The sequence below is a fragment of the Schistocerca gregaria genome, chromosome 1, assembly GCF_023897955.1.
Source record: "Schistocerca gregaria isolate iqSchGreg1 chromosome 1, iqSchGreg1.2, whole genome shotgun sequence".
In the NCBI taxonomy this organism is placed as follows: Eukaryota; Metazoa; Arthropoda; class Insecta; order Orthoptera; family Acrididae; genus Schistocerca; species Schistocerca gregaria.
Window position 1 is genome coordinate 160,583,337 of NC_064920.1, and position 25,290 is coordinate 160,608,626.

The window sequence follows — 25,290 nt, forward strand, 5'->3', positions numbered from 1 at the left end:
CACACGCTCGGACTTTCGCTACATCGGAGGAAGAAGAGGGAATGTCATGGTAGCCATCTTGTGTAGAATGATGGTATGTCACTTTTGGAACTTTTGAAACACGTGGTCACTGAAAACGAGGGTACTGGTTTCGGTATAACCCGATGAAGTGAGCTTGTTCTAGAACCTTGCAGAACTGTTTTAGGAAGCTGATGTTTTAAGAGGGGTAGAAATACGGACAGCGCCGGTAACGAATTAGTTGGTTTGGTTTGGTGGAAACAAAGCACGAACTGTAACGTGCTCTATTGGTCGAGAAGTACCTATTGTTCTGGTAGTTGGGACTGAGAAGTGTGGCACGAGTAGTACAAAGGCACGACCGACCGGTGTTTGGAGCCCGGGCATTTCAAAAGAGATAAACGGCGCTCTACTTCTCCGCTAGTATAGAACGGTCAGAAGGCAAACACAGTGGAGAAAAATTATTCCTTGGGGGTAGCGCAAACCCGCAAACCTATACAGGAGCTGCCCCTGCTGCAGATGTAAATCACATCTACAGACTTTCCTTCCATTTGGATAATTCCTTCGGAGTGCCTAATTTTTTTTTGTCTTAGAGTGTAATTGTAAATTACTGAAAAGTAATGCCTCCACCATCGTAACACTTTAACGGTTAGCAGCATTGGTATGCGGCAGGTCCTGGCTTGTTGAGTAGCCTCTTCTCTACACATCCAGTTGGCTGGAAGCCTTAGCACTGAACGGTTGCGCTGTTACAGTGTAAAGTATGGAACCCTGTGCAGACGTCGGTCAATGCGATTTAAGCAACGTGCAGCCATTGAATTCTTAACAGCACAAGGTGTCACCCCAAAGGAGATTCATCAGAGAATGAAAGCAGTTCACGGTGATTGTGTTGATGTGAGAGTTGTGTGTCGTTGGTCGAGTAAGCTTAAAGATGTTGAGGCGGGAACATCTGACCTGCGTGACAGCAACCACCGAGTTTCACAAGCAAAATGTTGACAGATTAATTCAGGACGATGGTCGTATGACTCAGAAAGAATTTGTAAGTACAACTGGCATTTCACTAGAACGTGTGGATCACATTATTTATTGCTTTGCTTGGCTATAGGAAGACCTGTGAACGATGGGTGCCCCAGATACTGGTTCCTGAAATGAAAGGGCACAGGCTTGAAATTTGCCAAGAACTCCTCTCGTGTTACAAGAATGAAGGTGACGCCTTTCTCCAATCAGTCATGGGACATCATTACGCTTCTAACGTGACGGCTTCAGAAAACTTGTCGTCGTTGGCAGAAATGTATCCAATTGGATTACGTGGAAAAGTGAATATTGCCAATTAAAGATCACATTCTAGGGATAACACTACTGGCCATTAAAATTGCTACACCAGGAAGATGACGTGCAACAGACGCGAAATTTAACCGACAGGAATAAGATGCTGTGACATGCAAATGATTAGCTTTTCAGAGCATTCACATAAGGTTGGCGCCGGTGGCGACAGCTACAACGTGCTGACGTGAGAAAAGTTTCCAACCGATTTCTCATACGCAGACAGCTGTTGACCGGTGAAACGTTGCTGTGAAGCCTCGTTTAAGGAGGAGAAATGCGTACCATCACGTTTCCGACTTTGATAAATGTCTGATTGTAGCCTATCGCGATTGCGGTTTATCGTATCGCGACATTGCCGCTAGCGTTGGTCGCGGTTACCCTTGACGCTGCCTCACAGACAGGAGCGCCTGCGATGGTGTACTCAACGACGAACCTGGGTGCACGAATGGCAAAACGTCATTTTTTCGGATGAATCCAGGTTCTGTTTACAGCTTCATGATGGTCGCATCCTTGTTTGGCGTCATCGCGGTGAACGCACATTGGAAGCGTGTATTCGTCAACGCCATACTGGCGTATCACCCGGCGTGATGGTATGGGGTGCCAGTGGTTACACGTCTCGGTCACCTCTTGTTCGCACTGACGGCAGTTTGAACAGTAGACGTTACATTTCAGATGTGTTACGACACGTCGCTCTACCCTTCATTCGATCCCTGCGAAACCCTACATTGCAGCAGGATAATGTACGACCGCATGTTGCAAGTCCTGTACGGGCCTTTCTGGATACAGCACATTCTCCAGATTTCTCACCAATTGATAACGTCTGGTCAATGGTGGCCGAGCAACTGGCTCGTCACAATATGCCACTCACTACTCTTAATGAACTGTGGTATCGTGTTGAAGCTGCATAGACAGCTGTACCTGTACACGCCATCCAAGCTCTATTTGACTCAACGCCCAGGCATATCAAGGCCGTTATTACGGCCAGAGGTGGTTGTTCTGGGTACTGATTCCTCAGGATCTATGCAACCAAATTGCGTGAAAATGTAATCACATGTCAGTTCTAGCATAATATATTTGTCCAATGTCTTCCCGTTTATCACCTGCATTTCTTCTTGGTGTAGTAATTTTAATGGCCAGTGGTGTAATTTTGGGTTTGATTTATTAAAATTTTTCCATTCGGTCCGAATTAAGGAAGGTGGAGGCAATACTTTTCATTCAAACCTCATATAATCTAAAAATACTATTACAGATAAAGAATAATATCATCCACTCCCCATACCTGTTTCCTCTCGGGAGCAGATAAAACACCGTTATGCACATTTTTTCATATATTAATGAATAACTATCATATCTGGTAAGCAAAGTAAGACACTTAAAAGAAAATATCTTTAACCTTAGGCTGTACACAACATCTGCATCCCCGTAGGTCTCAAACAATTAAAAAACAAATTAGTAAAGCAGCAGTACCTCATGTCTGGCTGTTGGTCCTGCTGCTGCGACGTCCCGTCCACAGGGTGGTCCACCTCCAGCATCGAGTGCTCGTACTGCACCGGCTCACCGGCAGCGCTGTCCTCCCTCCTGTAATAAGCAGAGGCCTCTTTATCTAATCCCTGCAGTAGATGAAGTAAAGCAGTTCTGGTAACGAGGAAGCAAAATAACACAGGACCTACAATTCAAGAAGCACATAAACACGAGACTAGCACAGGCTAAGAGGGCATTGGTAAAAGGTATGTACTAGCGCCAAACGTGAGCCATAATTTGAGCAGGAAATTACTTACAAAATACATAAAAAACATGGCATCATATGGAAGCAAATCATGGACTGTGCGAAAACCGTGAAAGAAGGGAATCGGTGCGTTTCAGGTGTGGTGTTACAGAAGGATGTTGAAAATTAAGTAGACTGGTGAGAAATGGGGAGGTCTTCCATAGAATAACTATGTGGCACATACTTTGCAGGAGAATAGATAGGATGACAGGACCTGTGTTAAGACATTAGGAAACAATTTCCGGCAGCTATAGGGGACGTAGTATGTGGGGAAAGATAGAGAACGGGATATATTCAACAAATAATGGAGGACGTTGAATGCAAGTGACACTCTGAGATGAAGAGGTTGGCACAGGAGAGGAATTCGTGGCGAGCAACATCAACCCAGACTGAAGACTAAAAATAACAGTTGAATAATAAAAAGCACAACTTGTAATACAGTAAACGACAATAGATCTGTAGCTATTTGTGGGCTTTTCGCTTTTAAATAATAATAATAATATTGTTTAAGACATATAGCACACTAGTTGCATACTGAAACTCAATACTATGTTTTTTTTTCGTAATTGAGAAACATTCTTACCTGACAATAGTCTGTTGGTCCGGTTGCTGTTGCTGGGACATCATCTGCTCAGGTGGATGGTCGATCAGCAACATCGAGTGTTCGTATTTTTGTGGCACCTGGTCGCCGCTATGGAATAGAACATCACGCCTTCTGTCAGCTTTTCTTATAGATAAGTAAATTCTTCACTGGGAGTCGGGTGTCAGGAGTCAGGTGTTAGGCGTTCAGCACACGCCCTCAGGCTTGGTTTCAGATCTAGAGGTCCAGGGGTCATGTCCCGGTTCGATCTGAGGGGAGTGTGTTGACTCCCTGAAGCCAAACGCCCAACGCTCGATACCCGATGCCCGACAGTCCGTAAGAAACCGACACACATAGACTCACGATAGTGCAAATGAACTAAGAGTTTACAATTAAACTGTAAGTATAAATACAGATTCGGAAGGAATGAGCGAAAGATCATGTGGTCAGAAGTACGGCCATCTTGGATCTTTAGAGTATTAAAGGAGGCTTGACAGCCACAACGGAACCGTCTTCTGTGGTAGTGGAAAGTATCGATGTGCTAAACATCCCTCAGCTATCAGTAAGGAAGATGAGACCGCTCGACAAACACTTTGATATGTCGTTATTATTGGAGAATCTGGACAACCTTGTTACTGATAGTGGTAGTATAAATTACAACCGAAAATGGCACGCTTGTTAGCAGGAAATGTGCTTACACCCATTACAAATTTGGAAATTGGTGGGAAGTTCCTATCGGACCGAACAGCTGAAGTCATTGGTCCCTAGGCTTACACACTAAATTAAACTAACTTACGCTAAGGACAAAAGCACCCATGCCCGAAGGAACCGCGGCAAGGCGCCTTAGACCGCGAGGCTACCCCGCCAGGCACGCCCATTATGGAACCGTTTTCTGATAATGTGGTGTCACCGCCAGACACCACACTTGCTAAGTGGTAGCCTTTAAGTCGGCCGCGGTCTGGTAGTATACGTCGGACCCGCGTGTCGCCACTATCAGTGATTGCAGACCGAGCGCCGCCACACTGCAGGTCTAGAGAGACTTCCTAGCACTCGCCACAGTTGTACAGCCGACTTTGTTAGCGATGGTTCACTGACTTCTGCGCTCTCATTTGTCGAGGCGATAGTTAGCATAGCCTTCAGCTACGTTATTTGCTACCACCTAGCAAGGCGCCATTATCAGTTTCTATTGATATTATGAATCATGTGCGGTCAAGACCGATTTTCGTCATTAATGGATTAAAGTTAAGTATTCCACCTGCTACGTCCGTTTTTCTAAATTCTAATTTCCTTGTCCTGTTCCAGACCTCATGCCAGCCTGCGTGAGCTAAAACGCGTGCCTTTCGGCTTCCTCTAGTAACACGGTGTTGGCTCTCCTGCCAACCACAACAGATAACATTATAGTTGTTAAAATCTGTGATAAAATGGATAGTCCTGAGCAAGTAGAGAAGGGACGGCTTATAATGTTGAACAAGGAGATGCATGGATCCTTTAACTGTAAGCTACACTCCTGGAAATGGAAAAAAGAACACATTGACACCGGTGTGTCAGACCCACCATACTTGCTCCGGACACTGCGAGAGGGCTGTACAAGCAATGATCACACGCACGGCACAGCGGACACACCAGGAACCGCGGTGTTGGCCGTCGGATGGCGCTAGCTGCGCAGCATTTGTGCACCGCCGCCGTCAGTGTCAGCCAGTTTGCCGTGGCATACGGAGCTCCATCGCAGTCTTTAACACTGGTAGCATGCCGCGACAGTGTGGACGTGAACCGTATGTGCAGTTGACGGACTTTGAGCGAGGGCGTATAGTGGGCATGCGGGAGGCCGGGTGGACGTACCGCCGAATTGCTCAACACTTGGGGCGTGAGGTCTCCACAGTACATCGATGTTGTCGCCAGTGGTCGGCGGAAGGTGCACGTGCCCGTCGATCTGGGACCGGACCGCAGCGACGCACGGATGCACGCCAAGACCGTAGGATCCTACGCAGTGCCGTAGGGGACCGCACCGCCACTTCCCAGCAAATTAGGGACACTGTTGCTCCTGGTGTATCGGCGAGGACCATTCGCAACCGTCTCCATGAAGCTGGGCTACGGTCCCGCACACCGTTATGCCGTCTTCCGCTCACGCCCCAACATCGTGCAGCCCGTCTCCAGTGGTGTCGCGACAGACGTGAATGGAGGGACGAATGGAGACGTGTCGTCTTCAGCGATGAGAGTCGCTTCTGCCTTGGTGCCAATGATGGTCGTATGCGTGTTTGGCGCCGTGCAGGTGAGCGCCACAATCAGGACTGCATACGACCGAGGCACACAGGACCAACACCCGGCATCATGGTGTGGGGAGCGATCTCCTACACTGGCCGTACACCTCTGGTGATCGTCGAGGGGACACTGAATAGTGCACGGTACATCCAAACCGTCATCGAACCCATCGTTCTACCATTCGTAGACCGGCAAGGGAACTTGCTGTTCCAACAGGACAATGCACGTCCGCATGTATCCCGTGCCACCCAACGTGCTATAGAAGGTGTAAGTCAACTACCCTGGCCAGCAAGATCTCCGGATCTGTCCCCCATTGAGCATGTTTGGGACTGGATGAAGTGTCGTCTCACGCGGTCTGCACTTCCAGCACGAACGCTGGTCCAGCTGAGGCGCCAGGTGGAAATGGCATGGCAAGCCGTTCCACAGGACTACATCCAGCATCTCTACGATCGTCTCCATGGGAGAATAGCAGCCTGCATTGCTGCGAAAGGTGGATATACACTGTACTAGTGCCGACATTGTGCATGCTCTGTTGCCTGTGTCTATGTGCCTGTGGTTCTGTCAGTGTGATCATGTGATGTATCTGACCCCAGGAATGTGTCAATAATGTTTCCCCTTCCTGGGACAATGAATTCACGGTGTTCTTATTTCAATTTCCAGGAGTGTATATAGTCAATTCTTCATCACTGCAAAACAGTCGTTTTAGGTGAGCTATCTTTTCCCCTACACGGGGACGATAATGTGATAGTAAGAGGAATACTGAAAATATCGCAAAGAATCAATGGAAACCATTTCGAGGAAATATAAACATCCCGTGGCTACGCAGTGTAAAGTGGAATTAACTGACGTTATATATGGTTTTCTAATGGAGGAGGTGCATGGAATATTTCAGCAGATTTTGTGTGGACAACTATTACCTTTGGATTTAGACATAAAGCTACATTTAGCAAGTATTTTTAATAAGATGGAAATGTGCTACTACCTAAGATCAAATCACGACTTTCGCACGGAAGGAGACTGCCAGGGAAACAGCAATGTGATTGGGGGGCAATGATAAGACAGTTGGGATTGACTGAACGATGATGACCTCCACGTGGATGACCTCATATTGTGAAGACATATAATAAATTTGTATGTCTAACCACAAGCCAAGGCGTGAACAAAGTTATCAGTAACCACCTTACAGATTTTATAAGGTTTCAAACATGCGACTACGAGAAACGTTTACGTCCTCCTTGGCTAAAGAACATGGTAGTACCAGGCTGGAGGTTACAACATAAAACGGGAGAATGGATCACGTATTTGTCCCTCTGCAATTTTGTTTAATAGTTTTATACTCTGACAAACAATACTTACAATGTGCTCCATTGTACTCTGTGTCAATCACGTCCTTGTGATGCCAGTTAACGAATAACTTGCAGAACAGCTGCTGTGTGATGTTTAATAACGTTCTGCAGTTTGCCTAGTACGGTATAGGAAAACACGAAAACTTGACTGGTATCAAATAATCTTTCCTGATTCTCAAGACAGGGAGAAGCTTGTAAATTATGTTCTGTCTGCATACAGTTTTAATTACCAACCTCTAAACTACTCGGAGATGCTTAACACTGCTCCAAAAAAGACGCAGAAGTTATTTATTAAAGGAGGGAAAACATATTTCTCCCTATCCAGGACACTGTTCTGCACAATATCAACAGATATTTTTATCACCGAATCAGGACTGGTATCCACAAACAATGTTATCTCACAAGTCCTAAGAAAAAGTGAAAGTGTATACACAGTCTTAGAAATTGTGCTTTCTGTGCAATTACTATGTTGTGTGCACGAAAAGGAAGACTGAAAATGGAAGAGATTGCAGCCAAAAAACGAAGACAACTACAACAGCTATTGAAGTTGTGCAGGCAAGGCTTACATACTGCTTTAAACACAGTGCACGGCAAAAACTGGTTATAACTGGGGAATATACACTACTGGCCATTAAAATTGCTACACCATGAAGATGACGCGCTACGGACGAGAAATTTAACCGACAGGAAGAAGATGCTGTGATATCCAAATGATTAGCTTTTCAGAGAATTCACACAAGGTTGGCGCCGGTGGCGACACCTACAACGTGTTGACATGAGGAAAGTTTATAACCGATTTCTAATACACTAACAGCAGTTGACCAGCGTTGCCTGGTCAAACGTTGTTGTGATGTCTCGTGCAAGGAGGAGAAATGCGTACCATCACGTTTCCGACTTTGATAAAGGTCGGATTATAGCCTATCGCGATTGCGGTTTATCGTATCGCGACATTGCTACTCACGTTGTTCGAGATCCAACGGCTGTTAACAGCATATGGAATCGGTGGGTTCAGGAGGGTAATACGGAACGCCGTACTGGATCCCAACGGCCTCGTATCACTAGCAGTCGAGATGACAGGCATCTTATCCGCATGGCTGTAACGGATCGTGCAGCCACGTCTCGATCCCTGAGTCAACAGATGGGGACGTTTGCAAGACAACAACCATCTGCACGAACAGTTCTACTACGTTTGCAGGAGCATGGACAATCAGCTCGGAGACCGTGGCTGCGGTTATACTTGACGCTACATCACAGACAGGGGCGCCTGCGATGGTGTGCTCAACGACGAACCTGGGTGCACGAATGGCGAAAGGTCATTTTTTCGGATGAATCTAGGTTCTGTTTGTCACATGATGGTCGCATCCTTGTTTTCCGACATCGCGGTGAACGCGCATTGGAAACGTGTATTCGTCATCGCCATACTGGCGTTATCACCTGGGTGATGGTATGGTGTGCCATTGGTTACACGTCTCGCTCACCTCTACTGACGGCACTTTGAACAGTGGACGTTACATTTCAGATGTGTTACGTTCCGTGGGTCTACCTTTCATTCGATCCCTGCGATACCCTACATTTCGGCAGGATAATGCACGACCGCATGTTGCAGGTCCCGTACGGGCCTTTCTGGATACAGAAAATGTTCGGCTGCTGCCCTGTCCCGCACATTCTCCAGATCTCTCACCAATTGAAAACGTGTGGTCAATGGTGGCCGAGCAACTGGCTCGTCACCATAAGCCAGTCACTACTCTTGATGAACAGTGGTATCGTGTTGAAGCTGTATGGGAAGCTGTACATCTACACGCCATCCAAGCTCTGTTTGACTCAATGCTCAGGCGTATCAAGGCCGTTATTACGGCCAGAGGTGGTTGTTGTGGGTACTGATTTCTCAGGATCTATGCACCCAAATTGCGTGAAAATGTAACCACATGTCAGTTCTAGTATAATAGATTTGTCCAATGAATACCCGTTTATCATCTGCATTTCTTCTTGGTGTAGCAATTTTAATGGCCAGTAGTGTAATATAGCTGCTTTGACTTTTAGTGCGTTGGAGTCCTGGCAGATTGTAGCACGTTTACTACCTTAACGGAAACACGAAAAATCTGTGTATAAAGGACCAGTTCCACCTGGATTTGCTTAAAAAGGATGGTTATGTTGTATCTAGATATGCTGGGCTGGAGATTGTGCACCTACCAACAGAATATCGATATGCAGACCTAAAAACCAACAGAGTAGGCTAACAACGTTCCCATTCGTTAGGAAAAATTGTAAATATAAGGTCCTACACCAAAATTCCACCAGAATGTCCAGCAGAGAAGCTAGTAGCGTACACCCAAAAAAAAGATGTGAAATGTTATAACAATAGTGTCCTGCAGGAAGTAAGCTGTAAAATTAAAATCTTCTAATGGTCTCGCCTAGAATAGTTGCTGGAAGGAACAGAGCTAGTTGTCAAAGCCGTACAAGACGTAGTTTTTACAGGAAAAAAATTTGGTATGTACTGGAATTCAAAAACATACCTCCTTTGTGCCTGTGTAATTACTGGCTGGAGAAAGAATGAAGAAAATCCAATATAGATTTGAAATTATAAGTTTATAATTAAACTGTATGTTATTAAAACAGCAATTAAAAACAATGAGTTGCTTTCTGTGGGTGAACGTCCATGCAAGGATTAATAAAGTTTGAGAATAAATTATGCTTTCTTATTCGCTGCCGTGGCAAAAATCCTAAAAGTCTCCCATTTACGACGATCTATATATGTGGGATGTGGATAATTGTACGACTTTGAGATATAGCTGAAACTAGGTAGCTGAAAGTACTGACTTACACTGCGTATTCTTAGTGCAGAACTGTCCTAGCCGTACTACTGATAATCTAATATAAAAAAATCCATATTGTAATAAGGGAAAACTATTTGTCGGTTTTTCACTTTTATATAACAATTAAATAATAATAATAATAATAATAATAGTGTTTATGACAGATGTAGGACGCTAGTCGCGTACTGAAATTGAATATTGTGATTTTTTTTCGAAGTTGAGATATATTCCTTACCTGGCCATAGTTTGTTGGTCTGGCTGCTGTTGCTGGGACATCATCTGGCCAGGCGGATGATCGATCAACAGCATCGAGTGTTCGTATTTTTGTGGCACCTGGTCGCCGCTATGGAATAGAACATGAGACCGTCTGTCAGTTCTCCTGACACATAAGTAAATCTTTTGCAGAGATAAAAAATTCTCCATCTTTGTGTAGAGGTGGTGAAAGAATTTTTTTGTGATCCGCGAGGCTCTTGAGCATAAATAAGAATAGTCAGCGAGCTTCAAAGACATATGCTAACAAGTGCAACCACTGCTACCGAAGCAACATCATAATGTTATTAGTATGAATAGCTAAAAATTATTAAAAAATTGGTGGTTCATAACGTTATTTCGCCATTTTAACGTTCCGAAAAAAAGCCACAAAAATAAGCCTGTTTCATTAAAAATGCTTTTTCTTCATTAGCCAGTTATTACTTCTTATACTACTATTAGTACTACTACTACTAATAATAATAATAATTAACTCAGTGATAGCACAGTTGGTTCATTTCTCCTTGAAACTCAATACCAGAAGCGTTTTTTTTCGAAATTAGGGGATATTTTAGGGAATCTTCTAACCGGAAAATAGCCTGTTGTTGTGACTGCCATTGCTGGGGTATCATCATCTGGTACAGTGGATGGTCAGTCAGCAGCACTGATTGTTCGTATTTTTGTGGAGCCTGGTCGACGCTAATTCCTCTGCTGAAACATACGAGTCACCAAACTGAAATTTGACGCTTGACCATAATTTTTAATAGGGAGACACCGTGGGAAGAAAGCAGATGGAATGTTAAGTCCAGTCAATTACTTTATTCGACTATGATTGGCTGCCGTTTTTTCACAATCTGCTTTTGCGCAGACGTACTGAAAGTGCCTGATACGCTGGCAGTCTTCGACAGACGTTATACAAATATACAGAAACATCGGCAAACCGTGTTCCTCAAAGTCAAATAGTGCCTCCAATTTTGTCTTGCCTGTGTCTAGCCATTTATATTAATATTTTCAGCACTTCTCATTCGTTCCTCTCTTGGAATGTTTGACGCATCCGTACTGCCCTTTGCAGCTAGGAGCATTTGTCATTTTTTTTACATTTGTTATTGAAACAATACTCGAATTGAAGGGTAAATTTCGAAACGACACACCTCAGTTTGCTTAAGAGCAAACCACTCTTTCGTAGATTTGTATTACATCGTTCTCTTGGTAGGCGACACATATCTGCTCACTACATAGGGCAGAAATAACTCACTTCCTGGATGAATTTCGAAAAGCGGTGCATTGCGATGAGATGTCAACTGTGTGTGATAATGTGCGATGATGCGAATAAGTTTCTTTTAAGGTGTGAGAGGAGGTTTCTTACATGCTAACATTGGGCCACAAGAGGTGAGGCTAAAGTGCCCAGTCGCACTATAGTTCAATGCTCTAGACCAGGGGTTCCCAACAAAATTTTCTCGAGGGTCTCCTCATCGAGCATGATTGGGTACTTTGTCATATCACAGTATCAAGTACCTAAAAAAGCCAGATTAAGAGTCTTTTTATACGTTTTCTATTTTTGGTACTTAGAAAAAAAACTGACATATTCATTCTAGAAAAAAGATTGACCTTAAAACTGATCATGCAGGAAGCGGCCAAAAGAAAAAAATTGTTATCATACGAAATATATTTAATATATTTTTTTATTCTAATAGCATCTTGCGGACCCCTCTGGCATAGCTCGTGGACCCCTGGGGGTCCGCGAACCACCTGTTGGGAACCACTGCACTAGACTTATCTTTAATAGTAGACTGTAAGAAGTTTAAATATGTTGTTTTATCTTTTGGGTGTTCGTCGCATTCTTTGTACATTATTACCTTATGGCTTTTGATTATCGTTGTGATAAGTTCTACTTCCGACGAATCTCTATAAAGATGTGCTACAGTTAAAAAATATGTGTCATCAGAGCTCTCAGACGTCTTTAAAAGTATCCTAGATTGGGCACATTTTGAAAAATACACTCCTGGAAATGGAAAAAAGAACACATTGACACCGGTGTGTCAGACCCACCATACTTGCTCCGGACACTGCGAGAGGGCTGTACAAGCAATGATCACACGCACGGCACAGCGGACACACCAGGAACCGCGGTGTTGGCCGTCGAATGGCGCTAGCTGCGCAGCATTTGTGCACCGCCGCCGTCAGTGTCAGCCAGTTTGCCGTGGAGCCGGAGCTCCATCGCAGTCTTTAACACTGCTAGCATGCCGCGACAGCGTGGACGTGAACCGTATGTGCAGTTGACGGACTTTGAGCGAGGGCGTATAGTGGGCATGCGGGAGGCCGGGTGGACGTACCGCCGAATTGCTCAACACGTGGGGCGTGAGGTCTCCACAGTACATCGATGTTGTCGCCAGTGGTCGGCGGAAGGTGCACGTGCCCGTCGACCTGGGACCGGACCGCAGCGACGCACGGATGCACGCCAAGACCGTAGGATCCTACGCAGTGCCGTAGGGGACCGCACCGCCACTTCCCAGCAAATTAGGGACACTGTTGCTCCTGGGGTATCGGCGAGGACCATTCGCAACCGTCTCCATGAAGCTGGGCTACGGTCCCGCACACCGTTAGGCCGTCTTCCGCTCACGCCCCAACATCGTGCAGCCCGCCTCCAGTGGTGTCGCGACAGGCGTGAATGGAGGGACGAATGGAGACGTGTCGTCTTCAGCGATGAGAGTCGCTTCTGCCTTGGTGCCAATGATGGTCGTATGCGTGTTTGGCGCCGTGCAGGTGAGCGCCACAATCAGGACTGCATACGACCGAGGCACACAGGGCCAACACCCGGCATCATGGTGTGGGGAGCGATCTCCTACACTGGCCGTACACCTCTGGTGATCGTCGAGGGGACACTGAATAGTGCACGGTACATCCAAACCGTCATCGAACCCATCGTTCTACCATTCCTAGACCGGCAAGGGAACTTGCTGTTCCAACAGGACAATGCACGTCCGCATGTATCCCGTGCCACCCAACGTGCTCTAGAAGGTGTAAGTCAACTACCCTGGCCAGCAAGATCTCCGGATCTGTCCCCCATTGAGCATGTTTGGGACTGGATGAAGCGTCGTCTCACGCGGTCTGCACGTCCAGCACGAACGCTGGTCCAACTGAGGCGCCAGGTGGAAATGGCATGGCAAGCCGTTCCAGAGGACTACGTGCAGCATCTCTACGATCGTCTCCATGGGAGAATAGCAGCCTGCATTGCTGCGAAAGGTGGATGTACACTGTACTAGTGCCGACATTGTGCATGCTCTGTTGCCTGTGTCTATGTGCCTGTGATTCTGTCAGTGTGATCATGTGATGTATCTGACCCCAGGAATGTGTCAATAAAGTTTCCCCTTCCTGGGACAATGAATTCACGGTGTTCTTATTTCAATTTCCAGGAGTGTATTTATATTCATTGTATCGACCCTTATGAAAGATATCGATATAGTCGTAGCGAAGACGTCGATACGTCGGAATATCGGTATTTTTGGCGCAGACCTACGCCAGATAAGCCTCGGGAGCGAAACATTTCTCGTATCTATTCTGCGTACGAAATTTTGTACTTATCATCTCACTGCGATATTTACTTCACACGTCTTAGCCGAGTCGCAACGGCTTTTGTGCTGACATACAAAACGTAGTTGCCAACAGATTAGAAACAACAGATGACTGGTGGCCGGCGACAGTGGGCAGTCTAGTACTAGGGACTGGTTTCCCGGGCGCCAGCCTGTACTGTTAACGTACGTGTACTACAGGGACACAATAATGAGTCATGTTTCCGGTTTCTATAGAACTTAATAATGGGGGATCACGACTTCCCGAAACAAGCTGATAAATTGTGATAATTTACAAGTGATTTGCGCAGCACTCCCTGCGTTTGCCTTACTTGTATTGTCCCTGTCCCAGTGGGGGCGGCCCCATCCTCTGGTAGATGAAGCCGTCAGCAGGTGGCGCCCGCTGCTCTGGGGGCGCTGGTAGCACGGGGTACTGCGGCCCCCTCCTCTGAAGGAAGACGGCGTTACCAAAAGGCACCTGCTGCTCAGGGAACGACGGCTGCTGCCGCTCGCCGGGGTAGACAGCGGCGTCGGCACTGTGAAACCACCAGAAAGCGTTCTCATACTCAGGCTCTGGAGTACAAGCTGGGGACCATTCATACAGTTCTGTATCACTCTGGTGTCAAACTTTTTAGATTTGGGGAGGCAATGGAAATTACGTGTGGCAGAAAAGGTCGTAGCATCTGCATTCTGTAGTGTCCTCCGAAGAACGAGGTGCTAAGACAAGATTGGTACTTCGCAACGAAACCACAAGCAAGCGTAGTCGCTCCCTGAGCGGGGTCGGTGTGAACAAGCCGGGAAGAGTTTCCATATGCCACTGTATTAGCATACTTGCTTACGTCTGAGCCCAGTCTGCAATCATCGCTTAAGACGATAGCATCATCTCTATTGACCTAGCAGTTCAATTGTTGGATTAGACAGTAGCCTGTTGTACTCCTGTTCCGTATCAATTGATACGTTAATGTGCAGTGACAGTAACAAATATTCGTGAGATTGCTGTGGACATGTATTGTTAAGGATTTCATCCTGTTCAAGTTGCAGAGTGTGCGCAGAATAATGTGACCGGTAGACGTGCAAGTCTGCAGGGCACGCGTGGGGAGAGTGGAAGTCGTGGGGGGGGGGGGCTACATGTAGGCACTGTAGGGGTAATGCAGACCGCTGGAGGAGAAGTGCCTATCTAACTGAAGCTTGCGCTCACTTTTTTTTTTTTGTAAATATTAAGTGGAGACCGTCCTTAACCACTTCCGCATCCTGACCATTCAAAAAGAAGTGTCACCTCTGCTTCCGTTAGCATCTAAAAATAATTTCGCTGATGTGCAACAAAAACAGCGATTCTTAGTCATTTGTAACGTTCAGAGAAGCGTCATGATTGGCGAATTTTGAGTAAAACCTATGCATTTCTCTTGTTGCCATATTTAAATCTGCTTATTTTGTCAAAATACAGCCGCCTCATTAACATGTAGTGCAGGTGCAACTGGGAGAGAATTCCGAAACAGTGGTTTATTAAATTTATTAATGACGAACTGAGAAGAAGTAAGGTCAACAGGTTATGAAAGCGCACAACCTCGGTACAAAAATTACCGTGTAATATCTTCACTTACGTTGTTCCGAAACACCTAGCATTTCTCGTTTTACCAGCAATCTATGGTCCTTAAAAATAACATATTTTCATTGTGAAAGTCTGTACTTAGTGGGATAATGCGGTAGATAATGAAGTTTTGCATAATAACGATATAGCAAAATTCGCTCCTCTTTGCGAAGTACCATGTTCAAAAATCACATTTCGACATCTCAAACCGTATAGGAAACGTGAAGCATGTTGTGGATGTTTCAGTCTGGCTTTGTCGCTGGCGCGCGCGATCGCAAATGAGTGTGCTACATCAGAGCAGTTTTGTCGAGATTTGTGACAGGTAGAGCTTTCCATCCAAGTCTACGGAAAAATTCAATATGTTAGCTAAATTTCATATCCAACAAGATATTACGTAATATGCGCCAAACACAAAACCATAACGACTCTTATTTTTCATTGCTAACTTTTTCAAATTTCGCCCAGCGTCTTACTTTTCCGAACAAACGTTTGCACTCACCCAACGTTTTGGATGAAAACTGCGCATCGGCTACTGTATGTTTCGCGGACTCTAATAAGATGTTCTGATATTTAATATGTTGTAGTATCATCTCGACATCCTTTAGGATTATAGCTAAGAATTCAGCGCAGTGTCGACGAAAATGATTTCGTACGATACAGTACATTCCACGTGAATGTATAAGATTTACATAGACTAAGGACTGGGAAAGATGAGGAAGTATTGGACAGCGGACTGTATTGCACGAGAGCTGTTTTTAACCTCTACAACTAGAGGTAGCACCTGTCGCGCCATTGCAGTGGGAACCATGGAGGGACAAGACGACTCCGGCGATTTTGAATCAAAACTACAGTGTGTTTCGGAGTGGCAAAAAGTTAGTTATTTCTAGTATTTTGTCGGTGCGCCAAGTTAACACTGGAGTATTTCATTTATGCGTAACTAAAATAATGTGAAGTTACAATAGCAAAAATTATAAATTACATACATGGCAATAGAAATAGTAAACTGTAGTGATAATTATGCCATCTTCTATATAAATAAGGTTGTCAAATTTCGTCTTGAATATGTAAACATGTCAAATTAAAATTGTTTATAGTCACTCCTCTAAATAATTCTTTAACTTCTTATTCTGTTTCGTCTATTATGTAAATGGAAGTAACAATAAATCTATCAATATCCTATCCCTTCACTGTAACATGGGGTAATATGCACCTTTTGACTCATGTAATACTATAATAAATATATTAAACAGTTTCTAAATGTAAGTGCAAATGTGGAAGTTTTTCAGCAATGCAGAAGACGCAAATCATGCGGTCAAAGGCTGGTAATAAGCTGCTAGACTTTATTTCTATCATTTCTCTTGTTTTATCTCATTAATTCCACCTGGGATAATCTCGTTAAATCTAACATCTTTGTTGTTCTTTCGCTGTTGCGTGAAAAAATAAAGCAAATGTAACTTCCAATATATCTATTCAGACCTTGAAAGTGGAGTTATAGCTGCGAAACGCGTTGGACAGCAAGCGGGAAATAAAAAATATCAATTACTTATCTCTAATCATAACTGATATTATTCTGCATGATGTCTACCCCAAGTGATATCAGTAGGAATGTTAAAGTACCATTGCGGTGTGTCTGGGTTGTATCGGACAAAGTAATTTTAGGTTGTCATAGACATAACGAAGCATAAAACTAAAATGTTTAGGATTTTTTCTTTAATATACAAAGTTGAAGAAGTCAGGTCATAAATGTAGTGAAAATAATAAGAAGGAATTCGTAGAAGTAATCATATTTTTTCACAACTAGAGAAACGAATGGGAAGTACTTTAGAACTACACTAGGTTTACTTACGGCTTTCAGGGAAAAGAACAAGGTGGCTATGAAATCTGTTTGGAAATAATACATTATTTCCGAGAACATTGTGACGAGTAGGAAATAGTATTGTGCGATCATGTTAAAAATTTAGATAGGCGGCTTATACCTTCCAGTAATGACGAGTTCTTAAATCTAATATACAAATATGCAGGGCAGCTGAAAACAAAATTATCGGCTCAATAAGACAAGACTGAAAGCGGGTAAAGACTTTTACTTCGATTTTATGAAAATACACGAAGATTTATAACTGAGGAAAGCTGAAATCACGAGTTTGCAGCGAGCAGCAAGTTGCAGCAAGGAACGAATTGACAGATTCTTCGGTAAATAGGTGAACTGATGGGCAATTTCAAGTTTATAACGATTTAAGATCAAATTAAAACTTTTTTACGAATTAAATGACTTTTCCCCCGATTACAGTTTTATGCCGATACAATGCTTCAAACATTTACGCTATCAAAATGAGGAGAATGGAAGAAATATTTGAAAATCAACGAACGTATATTCTTACGACATCGAGTTTTATAATTCTATTAAATAACGTTTCATAGTATTGTTTAGTGAGAAGAGTATTTCAATAAAACTTTCAGAAAATGGAAAATAAGGTTACATGTCCGACCCGCTGTACCTTTCCCTACTACCTAGAGGAATGACATTGACGAGACTGTAAACAAAATCATTGGATTGTATTTTTTGAGTCGCAGCTGTCCCAAATGCTATGACAGCCTGTTCAAAGTTCTTAGAAACTCAGATCATCGTGATGACTGGGTGTTGTGTTTTGTCCTTAGGTTAGTTAGGTTTAAGTAGTTCTACGTTCTAGGGTACTGATGACCACAGATCTTAAGTCCCATAGTGCTCAGAGCCATTTGAACCTCAGATCATCTGAATACGTGACATAGCACTGGTGAAAGCACAAATATTGTACAGCGTGACAGCTGAGACTGGAAAAATACAATTAAAAAGTGATAATACATTAACATAATGGGTCAAGTAGGTTAAGTATATTACAAATAAACATCAACTAACATTATTAAACGAGACGTGAGGTAGAATTTTACATAAATACTTCGATGGAACATTCAGTGTTGAAAAGGCAATCACCATAAATTATCACTTCAGAAATAGGACTGGCAATCTCCCGCCCCCCTCCCACCCGCATTTCCGATTGTTTAAAGAATGGTATACATACTTTCTAGTACCGAAGCCGCAAATTCCTTACCTCGTCTGCGTAAAGGCCGTAAGATCGAAAATACTGTGTTGTCAGAAGTTATTATTCCGAATTGGGATCCCACTGTCCCAAAGCCAGTTAGACTGTGTCCAAAAATGGCTCTAAGCACTATGGGACTTAACTGCTGAGGTCATCAGTCCCCTAGAGCTTAGAACTACTTAGACCTAACTAACCTAAGGACACCACACACATCCATGCCCGAGGCAGGATTCGGACCTCCGACCCTAACGGTAGCGCGGTTCTAGACTGTAGCGCCCAAAACCGCTCGGCCATTCCGGCCGGCAGTTAGACTGGGCTCAAAAGTAAGAAGTTCTACAAGAGCCCGCCATCTCCATTTCGGAAGGGAATGAAAGAAGAGTAAAAAAATAAAATAAAACAAAATAAAATAAAAATTACAAGAACAAACTGTGAGGGGCAGGGCGAAGTCAGATGGATCGCAGGCCGCATTCCTTTGTTTAAAGAATCGAACTCCCATGTTAAAACAACCGCTTCACGGGTCTAAGTGTTTGTGACGTAATATCCCCTGAACTACGTGCCGTACAGTGATGTAATTTCGCAGGTACTTTCAGTGCTATATCCAGATACTGTCTGCAAAATGTGTTGGAATAGAGGTATTAGTAAAAAAAGTAATACATTAAAACGTCATGTCTGATGCTCAAGTTTTACTGGAGGAACAACGAAAATTTGTTAAGAGGTAAACTTTTTTCCTTTCATTATTTTGTGGAGAGTGTCAATGAGAAAATGTTTCCAAAAAGTTTGAAATTAGGTGTTAAGTTTGTCGGAAGTCACTAAGTGGCCTGGTTCTCAAACACTGGACGAATGTAATCTGGATAATTAGCACGTAGCGATTTACCTGCCTCATGACATATACACAGTTTCGAACTTTAGTACCTGACTTATTATATGGGGGCAGGTCCCTTCCGCCTCGCTGATAGCATCACAGCCCCAGACCGCCGCAACAACACCTGATATAGTATATGCCAATTTAGACTTTCTCGGTGAATCTACATGTTGAAGTCTTCTCAGGCTATTAGCCGAGTCAAGACGTCGTTCTGGGGCAGCGTTTCAACTAGTTTGCTACTTGTCATCTTCAGGCGAATTCACTAAGTGCTCTCATTCTGTTCGCCTGAAGATGGAACGTAGGAAACTTGTTGAAACGTTACCACAGAATGACGCCTTGATTTGACTGACAATTCGAGAAGATTTCATCACCTGACACAGTGTATTCGATGAATGGCGGCCTCACAAGGCTACCAACTGATCGGCTGTTATGGGTGTAGTAGCTTCAAAGCCTTCACGACAAAGCTTCATTGCCGAGGTCTGTGAGATGGACACTCATCAGTCAGCGCCTACCTGCTGTCCTCGAACTGCTTTTGACTCACTCTGATCCACGAGCCTCCATTAGAGAACACTTACACCGTTTTACGCACAGCTTCCATGCAGATACCGTCCCGCTGACTCAAATGGACAAACACCTCTCTTGCGAATGGTATGTATATTAGCTTTAGTGCTAGAACTCAGGTTAAATTGCGTGATTCTGATAACATTTGTTCTCACATGGCAATTCATCCCGTAGACAACGACAATTGTCTTACCTTTGTATTTCGGCCGCCCTTATCCATGGCGAGGGCCTGGGAGCGATTGGGATACCGTTGTAGTTGCCGAACTGCCGAAACTCCTTCCCGTAACCTGGAACACATAACAGACGCACCATTTAAGTACACGTTTGATAGATAACCACAAAAAAGAAACGAGGGGGGAGGGGGTTGGGTGGAATTCAACTGCAACGTCCGGCGAAGTCCAGGTCATAGGCCTTTAGGGACTCAGATTGGCATGGGGAAGGAAAATCGTTGTGAACTTATGGAGGGAAATCCATCTCATAGTTGTTGGACGAGGCAGCCACTTACTTCCTGCCTCTAAGTCGTTATTGTTTACTGCTAACACCGAGGCTTCTGCTTCCTATGCTCATGGACAACGCACCAATGTTTTGTAATGGGTCTCTCTGGAATCTAGTCAGCTGGAACTCTGAATCTGCAGGTGAACAGGCTCATATAAAGGAAGGAGCGACAATCACGGCAAAATTACCGATGTATTGACAGATCGGGAGTTCAAAGGCATCAGCGAGTGAATTGCAACTCTGAAATAATTCGAAATAGTAAAATGAAATGTATTTACCAAAATGAAATTTACACATAAAGTGCGAACTCTGTCCACTGCGTACTCTCAACCAAATGACTTTTCCCATAGCACTTTGACATTATATACCGCCGAAAATAAAACCGTCCTACATATACATAAGTTATATGCAAGGCTACACCAGTCATATTCGAAAGACCACATTTAGTGAAGAAGCTCATACAAGGCCTTAAAAAAAGTAGTCTGTATTTTGAGAGGTGACAGTATGACCGCCGGCCGCGGTGGTCTCGCGGTTCTAGGCGCGCAGTCCGGAACCGTGCGACTGCTACGGTCGCAGGTTCGAATCCTGCCTCGGGCATGGATGTGTGTGATGTCCTTAGGTTAGTTAGGTTTAAGTAGTTCTAAGTTCTAGGGGACTAATAACCACAGCAGTTGAGTCCCATAGTGCTCAGAGCCATTTGAACCATTTTTGACAGTATGACCCAAACAAGAAAATAAATGTCCAGTAAACATGAGTTGTCAGATGGATTCCTTATGAGGTATGAGCACTTGCTCGGTAGAAGACATGTGTTTCGCAATAGAGAAGATGAACAAGTGCTCAGAGCTCTTAGGTTGGTATTTTAGAGCCCACTTTTGCTGGACATTTTTCTTGATTTTGGTCTACTACCTCTTAAAATATCGAATACTATTGTTAACACGCTGTATATTGCATATGGTGAGGGCACAGACTATGATGTGTACACAGCGACTATCATTAATCAGACTGTATGTTGGAGAAATACTGCTTTCAGATTTTCTAGAAGTATCTTCTGTATAAACTCCTGAGTTTTTTTCTACCAGATCCAGTTACTGCCTGTTACATGATACATTGATATTAGAAGATCTTGGGAGAAGATGCTACGACAAAACTATTCCGCCTGATACGCAAGATGCACGAGGGAGGGGACTGATGGCCACAGCAGTTAAGTCCAACAGTACTCAGAGTCATTTTTTTTTAAACAGCCATTTAGTGCACAATGTAGCCTCCACGACAGGCAATGCAGGCGCTGACTCTGGCATCGTACAGATGCGAATCGTTATGTCACGCCTGGTAGGCATGTTCACGTAGTTTTGTAAGAGGAGTTGGCTGGCGAGTCACACAAGTCACTTCTCGTTCCATCATATCCCACACGTCTTCGCTTGGAGGTAAGTGTGGAGATCGTGCTGACCATGAAAGTTTCTGCACTTCTTGCACAGCACTTTGAATTCCGCTGGCAGTGTGTGGACGAGTATTATCCTGTTGGAACAGCACTTCACCTTCCTATTGCAAGAAAGGCAAAGGGACAACTGTTACGCCGTCGCCAAGGTAGCCCCTGCGGGCAGGCAACACATCTAACACCACACAGGACCGTGGTTGCCTATGAACTGTGGTTGCCTATGACCAAGGCGTAAGCAATGGTTAACATCGACTGTTTTGGAAACAGGCATTCCGCGTACTACTTCCTGCAGAGGGAGTTCGCGATGGCCTGCAGGAAGCATTACTACACCAACATCTGATTGGCTGGCCGATACTATTTAAAGGCTAGAACCAGCACCGGACGTTCCCCCCACCCCTTTTCGGTTTTTCCTCTCCTTCCTCCTTGCTTTTCCCCCTCCTCCAGGTCCCCCCCTTCCCCCCCCCCCCTCCCCCCCTCCAACTGCCTTTGGCTCGGGAGTGTCATCTTCGTGTCGCCATTTTCTTGCAGTGTTTTGCAGAGAGTGTTTTTACAGTGAGTGTTCCGTGTTCTGTCTTTTGGGAAGTGTTGCGAACAGCCATCATACTGTCGCTGGGTGTGATTTTTTATCTCTTGCGAACAGAAACCAGACTATCGCCATGTTTTTTAATTGTGTGTCTCCCATGTTACTTGTCTGATTCTTGTGTATTTTATTAACATTGCCAACCCCTTTTGCTTTCTGTTTTAACTTTCCGCATTTTTCCGCCATTTTACGCTTTAAGTCACCGTTTTATCGCCTGTTTTTCTTGTTTCTTTCTTCTTCCGTTTTTTTTAAAGTCTGTAGGCTGTAGAGCAGCGTACTAAGCTGCTGCCAGCCCGCCCCCTTCGAGGGGAATTGAAAATCAATAAAGAAAAAAACAGCGGACGTCAGTTCACGCCGAATACCGACCTCAAGGACGTCTTGGCCATCGGAATAGGCCTTGGAACTAATTGTATGTGTGTTACCTCAGACTCTTTTAGAAAATTTAGAAGTTATCTTTTGTTGCCTTTAGTAGGAAATTCTTACTGTGCTTGTGGACTGTGACTTTTCGTTGTTATTCAGTCATTTCCATGTAGGCTCACGTAAATAAAAGTTGTGTTGTAAAAACTTTCAATTTGTCGGTTACAAAAACAACAGTTTTCGCGTACAGTCTGCATGTACCGAGCGCTGGTTAGCGTCCCATCCACAAACATCAAAGGTGAACGAGAGTTTTAGTTTATTGCACCCAAGACTGTAAGACCTGGTGTGGGACTAGGGTGTCTCCGATGGCAGTTGGCTATAGGAAGTACAGGTGCATGTCCATGGTATGGTTGTTTGCTTGCTACACACATTTCCTTCACACTGATCCCTCTGGATGTGGGCATTCCCTGTTAAAAGGTGGGCACAAATGGCACTCCAGTAGCTATGCCACTATGCTATCTGTTGGTGGACTATGTTGAAGCCATTATCAGTAAATCCACTATCCGCCAAGTGGTACATGTGGTCACCGTAGAACAATTGATGTCGTCTTTCCAGGCGTACTAATTTCTTTCCAGCAGTGTATATCAACCGAAATAGGGAGTTTTGCTCACAAAAGCGTAGAGGCTGAAGTGACGCGACTTGTAAACTGAGAATATTTTATTCAAATAAATAAACTGCCTGACACAGTAAAGCACCAAGAAGGCCTAGTCGAATGTCAATGAAACACGTACACATCAGTAAATGATTAGTTGCAATTATCTATGACAAGTAGAGCAGTTACTAGACTGCATTAATGTTGTTAGTGCTTAGTGCTATTATCAGGCCTCATAGGGTATATAAGGGACGTCAACAGCATCAGACATTGAGAGATCACTGTGAAGAACATAGAGATCCCGCGTACGCATGTGAGTCGGCATTGTCAGCACCTTATAGAATCTGGAAGGGGTGTCTTCGTGGGACTATACAGGAAAATATCCCTGAACATTCTTCGAAGTCTCATTGTATATCTGTGTACTGCTCGTAGTAGGAGCCATTCCATATACCCAAATGGCCACGGAGAACGCATTTGGGTAAAGTCCGCAGCTCGTGGTCTTGTGGTAGCGTTCTCGCTTCCTGCGCACGGGGTCCCAGATTCGATTCCCGGAGGGGTCAGGGATTTTCCCTGCCTCGAGATGACTGGGTGTTGTTGTGTCGTCTTCATCGTCGTCATTCATCCCCATTACGGTCGAAGGAAGGCAATGGTAAACCACCTGCGGTAGGAGAATGAGATTTTCACTCTGCAGCGGAGTGTGCGCTGATATGGAACCTCCTGACCGATTAAAACTGTGTGCCGGACCGAGACTCGAACTCGGGACCTTTTCCTTTCGCAGACAAGTGCTCTACCAACTGAGCTACTCAAGCGTGTTTGGAAGGTAGGAGACGAGGTACTGGCAGAAGTAAAGCTGTGAGGTCGGGGCTGAGTCGTGCTTGGGTAGCTCAGTTGGTAGAGCACTTGCCCTGAGTTTGAGTCTCGGTCCGGCACACAGTTTTAACCTGCCAGAAAGTTTCACCTCTGGTAGGACCTTGCGTAGTCGGCGGTGCGGATCTTTTGTATTGTTCCCTATGCTCCTCGGAGTACGGGACTTAATCATCACCATCATTCGGGTAAAAGAAAAAGTCCCAGGTTTAAATAACGAAGCACTGTATTAAAACCGAGATATTCCCACAAAGAACAGAAAATCGTCTTAAAGTTGTATTCAGCCGAGTAATGCTACTGTTCAGCATTTATGAAGCTGCTGTTATATATACCGTATGCATCCCACGCGCCTTAACTGTCAGTCGTTTTGTCTAACTAAAAGGTGCTCATCTCCGTCTGTTCACCTACGTGTCATTTGAGGCCCACTAATGATGCTGTAACAACCAGTATATCCACAGCATGAACTCAGTTAATAGCTGTAATGAGAAGGTACAACGAAGGCGTCTGCCGACTATAAACCCTTTGAAAAATGTTAGGGCTAATTGCCAACAAATTTAACGGCGACGACGTATTTTTCCATTTTTTGGGAATATAAGTTGCGGTGGACATTCATGGCAAGTTGTAACTGTCTCTCGCGGGCAAAAGGGTGCCAGTAGTTCTATTGTACTCCACAGACAAAGAGTAAAAATACATAGTTTCTGTAACATCACTGAAGATGTTTAAAACTTTCCGCTGAATGTTTTTACTTTTAAGTACTATTTCTACAGCATTATAGGAAAGTCACTCTGGAGTTTGGAAATTATTCAGGCACTAGGAACAAGTTGAAGGTTTGAGTGGGTAAGTGAGCTGGCTTAGACAGTGCAGTCATTGTCTGCAAAAGGCGGTTATCCTGGATCGAGTAGCGATCCGTCACACAGTTTTAATTTA

At 44.4% G+C, this 25,290-nt stretch overlaps 1 protein-coding gene across 38 annotated transcripts in view; it reads right to left on the reverse strand.

Annotated features, from left to right (window-relative positions):
- LOC126335446 (fibrous sheath CABYR-binding protein-like) overlaps nucleotides 1-25,290 on the reverse strand; it is a 103,241-nt gene that overhangs the window by 28,346 nt on the left and 49,605 nt on the right. For 13 of the 38 annotated variants that reach the window (XM_049998740.1, XM_049998777.1, XM_049998746.1 and 10 more), the window contains exons 2-6: nucleotides 20,174-20,267; nucleotides 14,228-14,431; nucleotides 10,313-10,420; nucleotides 3,663-3,770; nucleotides 2,782-2,892 (exon numbers count right to left, since the gene is read on the reverse strand). In XM_049998740.1, coding sequence (XP_049854697.1) covers nucleotides 2,782-2,892; nucleotides 3,663-3,770; nucleotides 10,313-10,420; nucleotides 14,228-14,431; nucleotides 20,174-20,267 — 625 coding nt within the window. The remainder of the gene's footprint in view (nucleotides 1-2,781; nucleotides 2,893-3,662; nucleotides 3,771-10,312; nucleotides 10,421-14,227; nucleotides 14,432-20,173; nucleotides 20,268-25,290) is intronic. The other 25 variants (XM_049998862.1, XM_049999009.1, XM_049998929.1 and 22 more) reach the window with 5 other exon arrangements.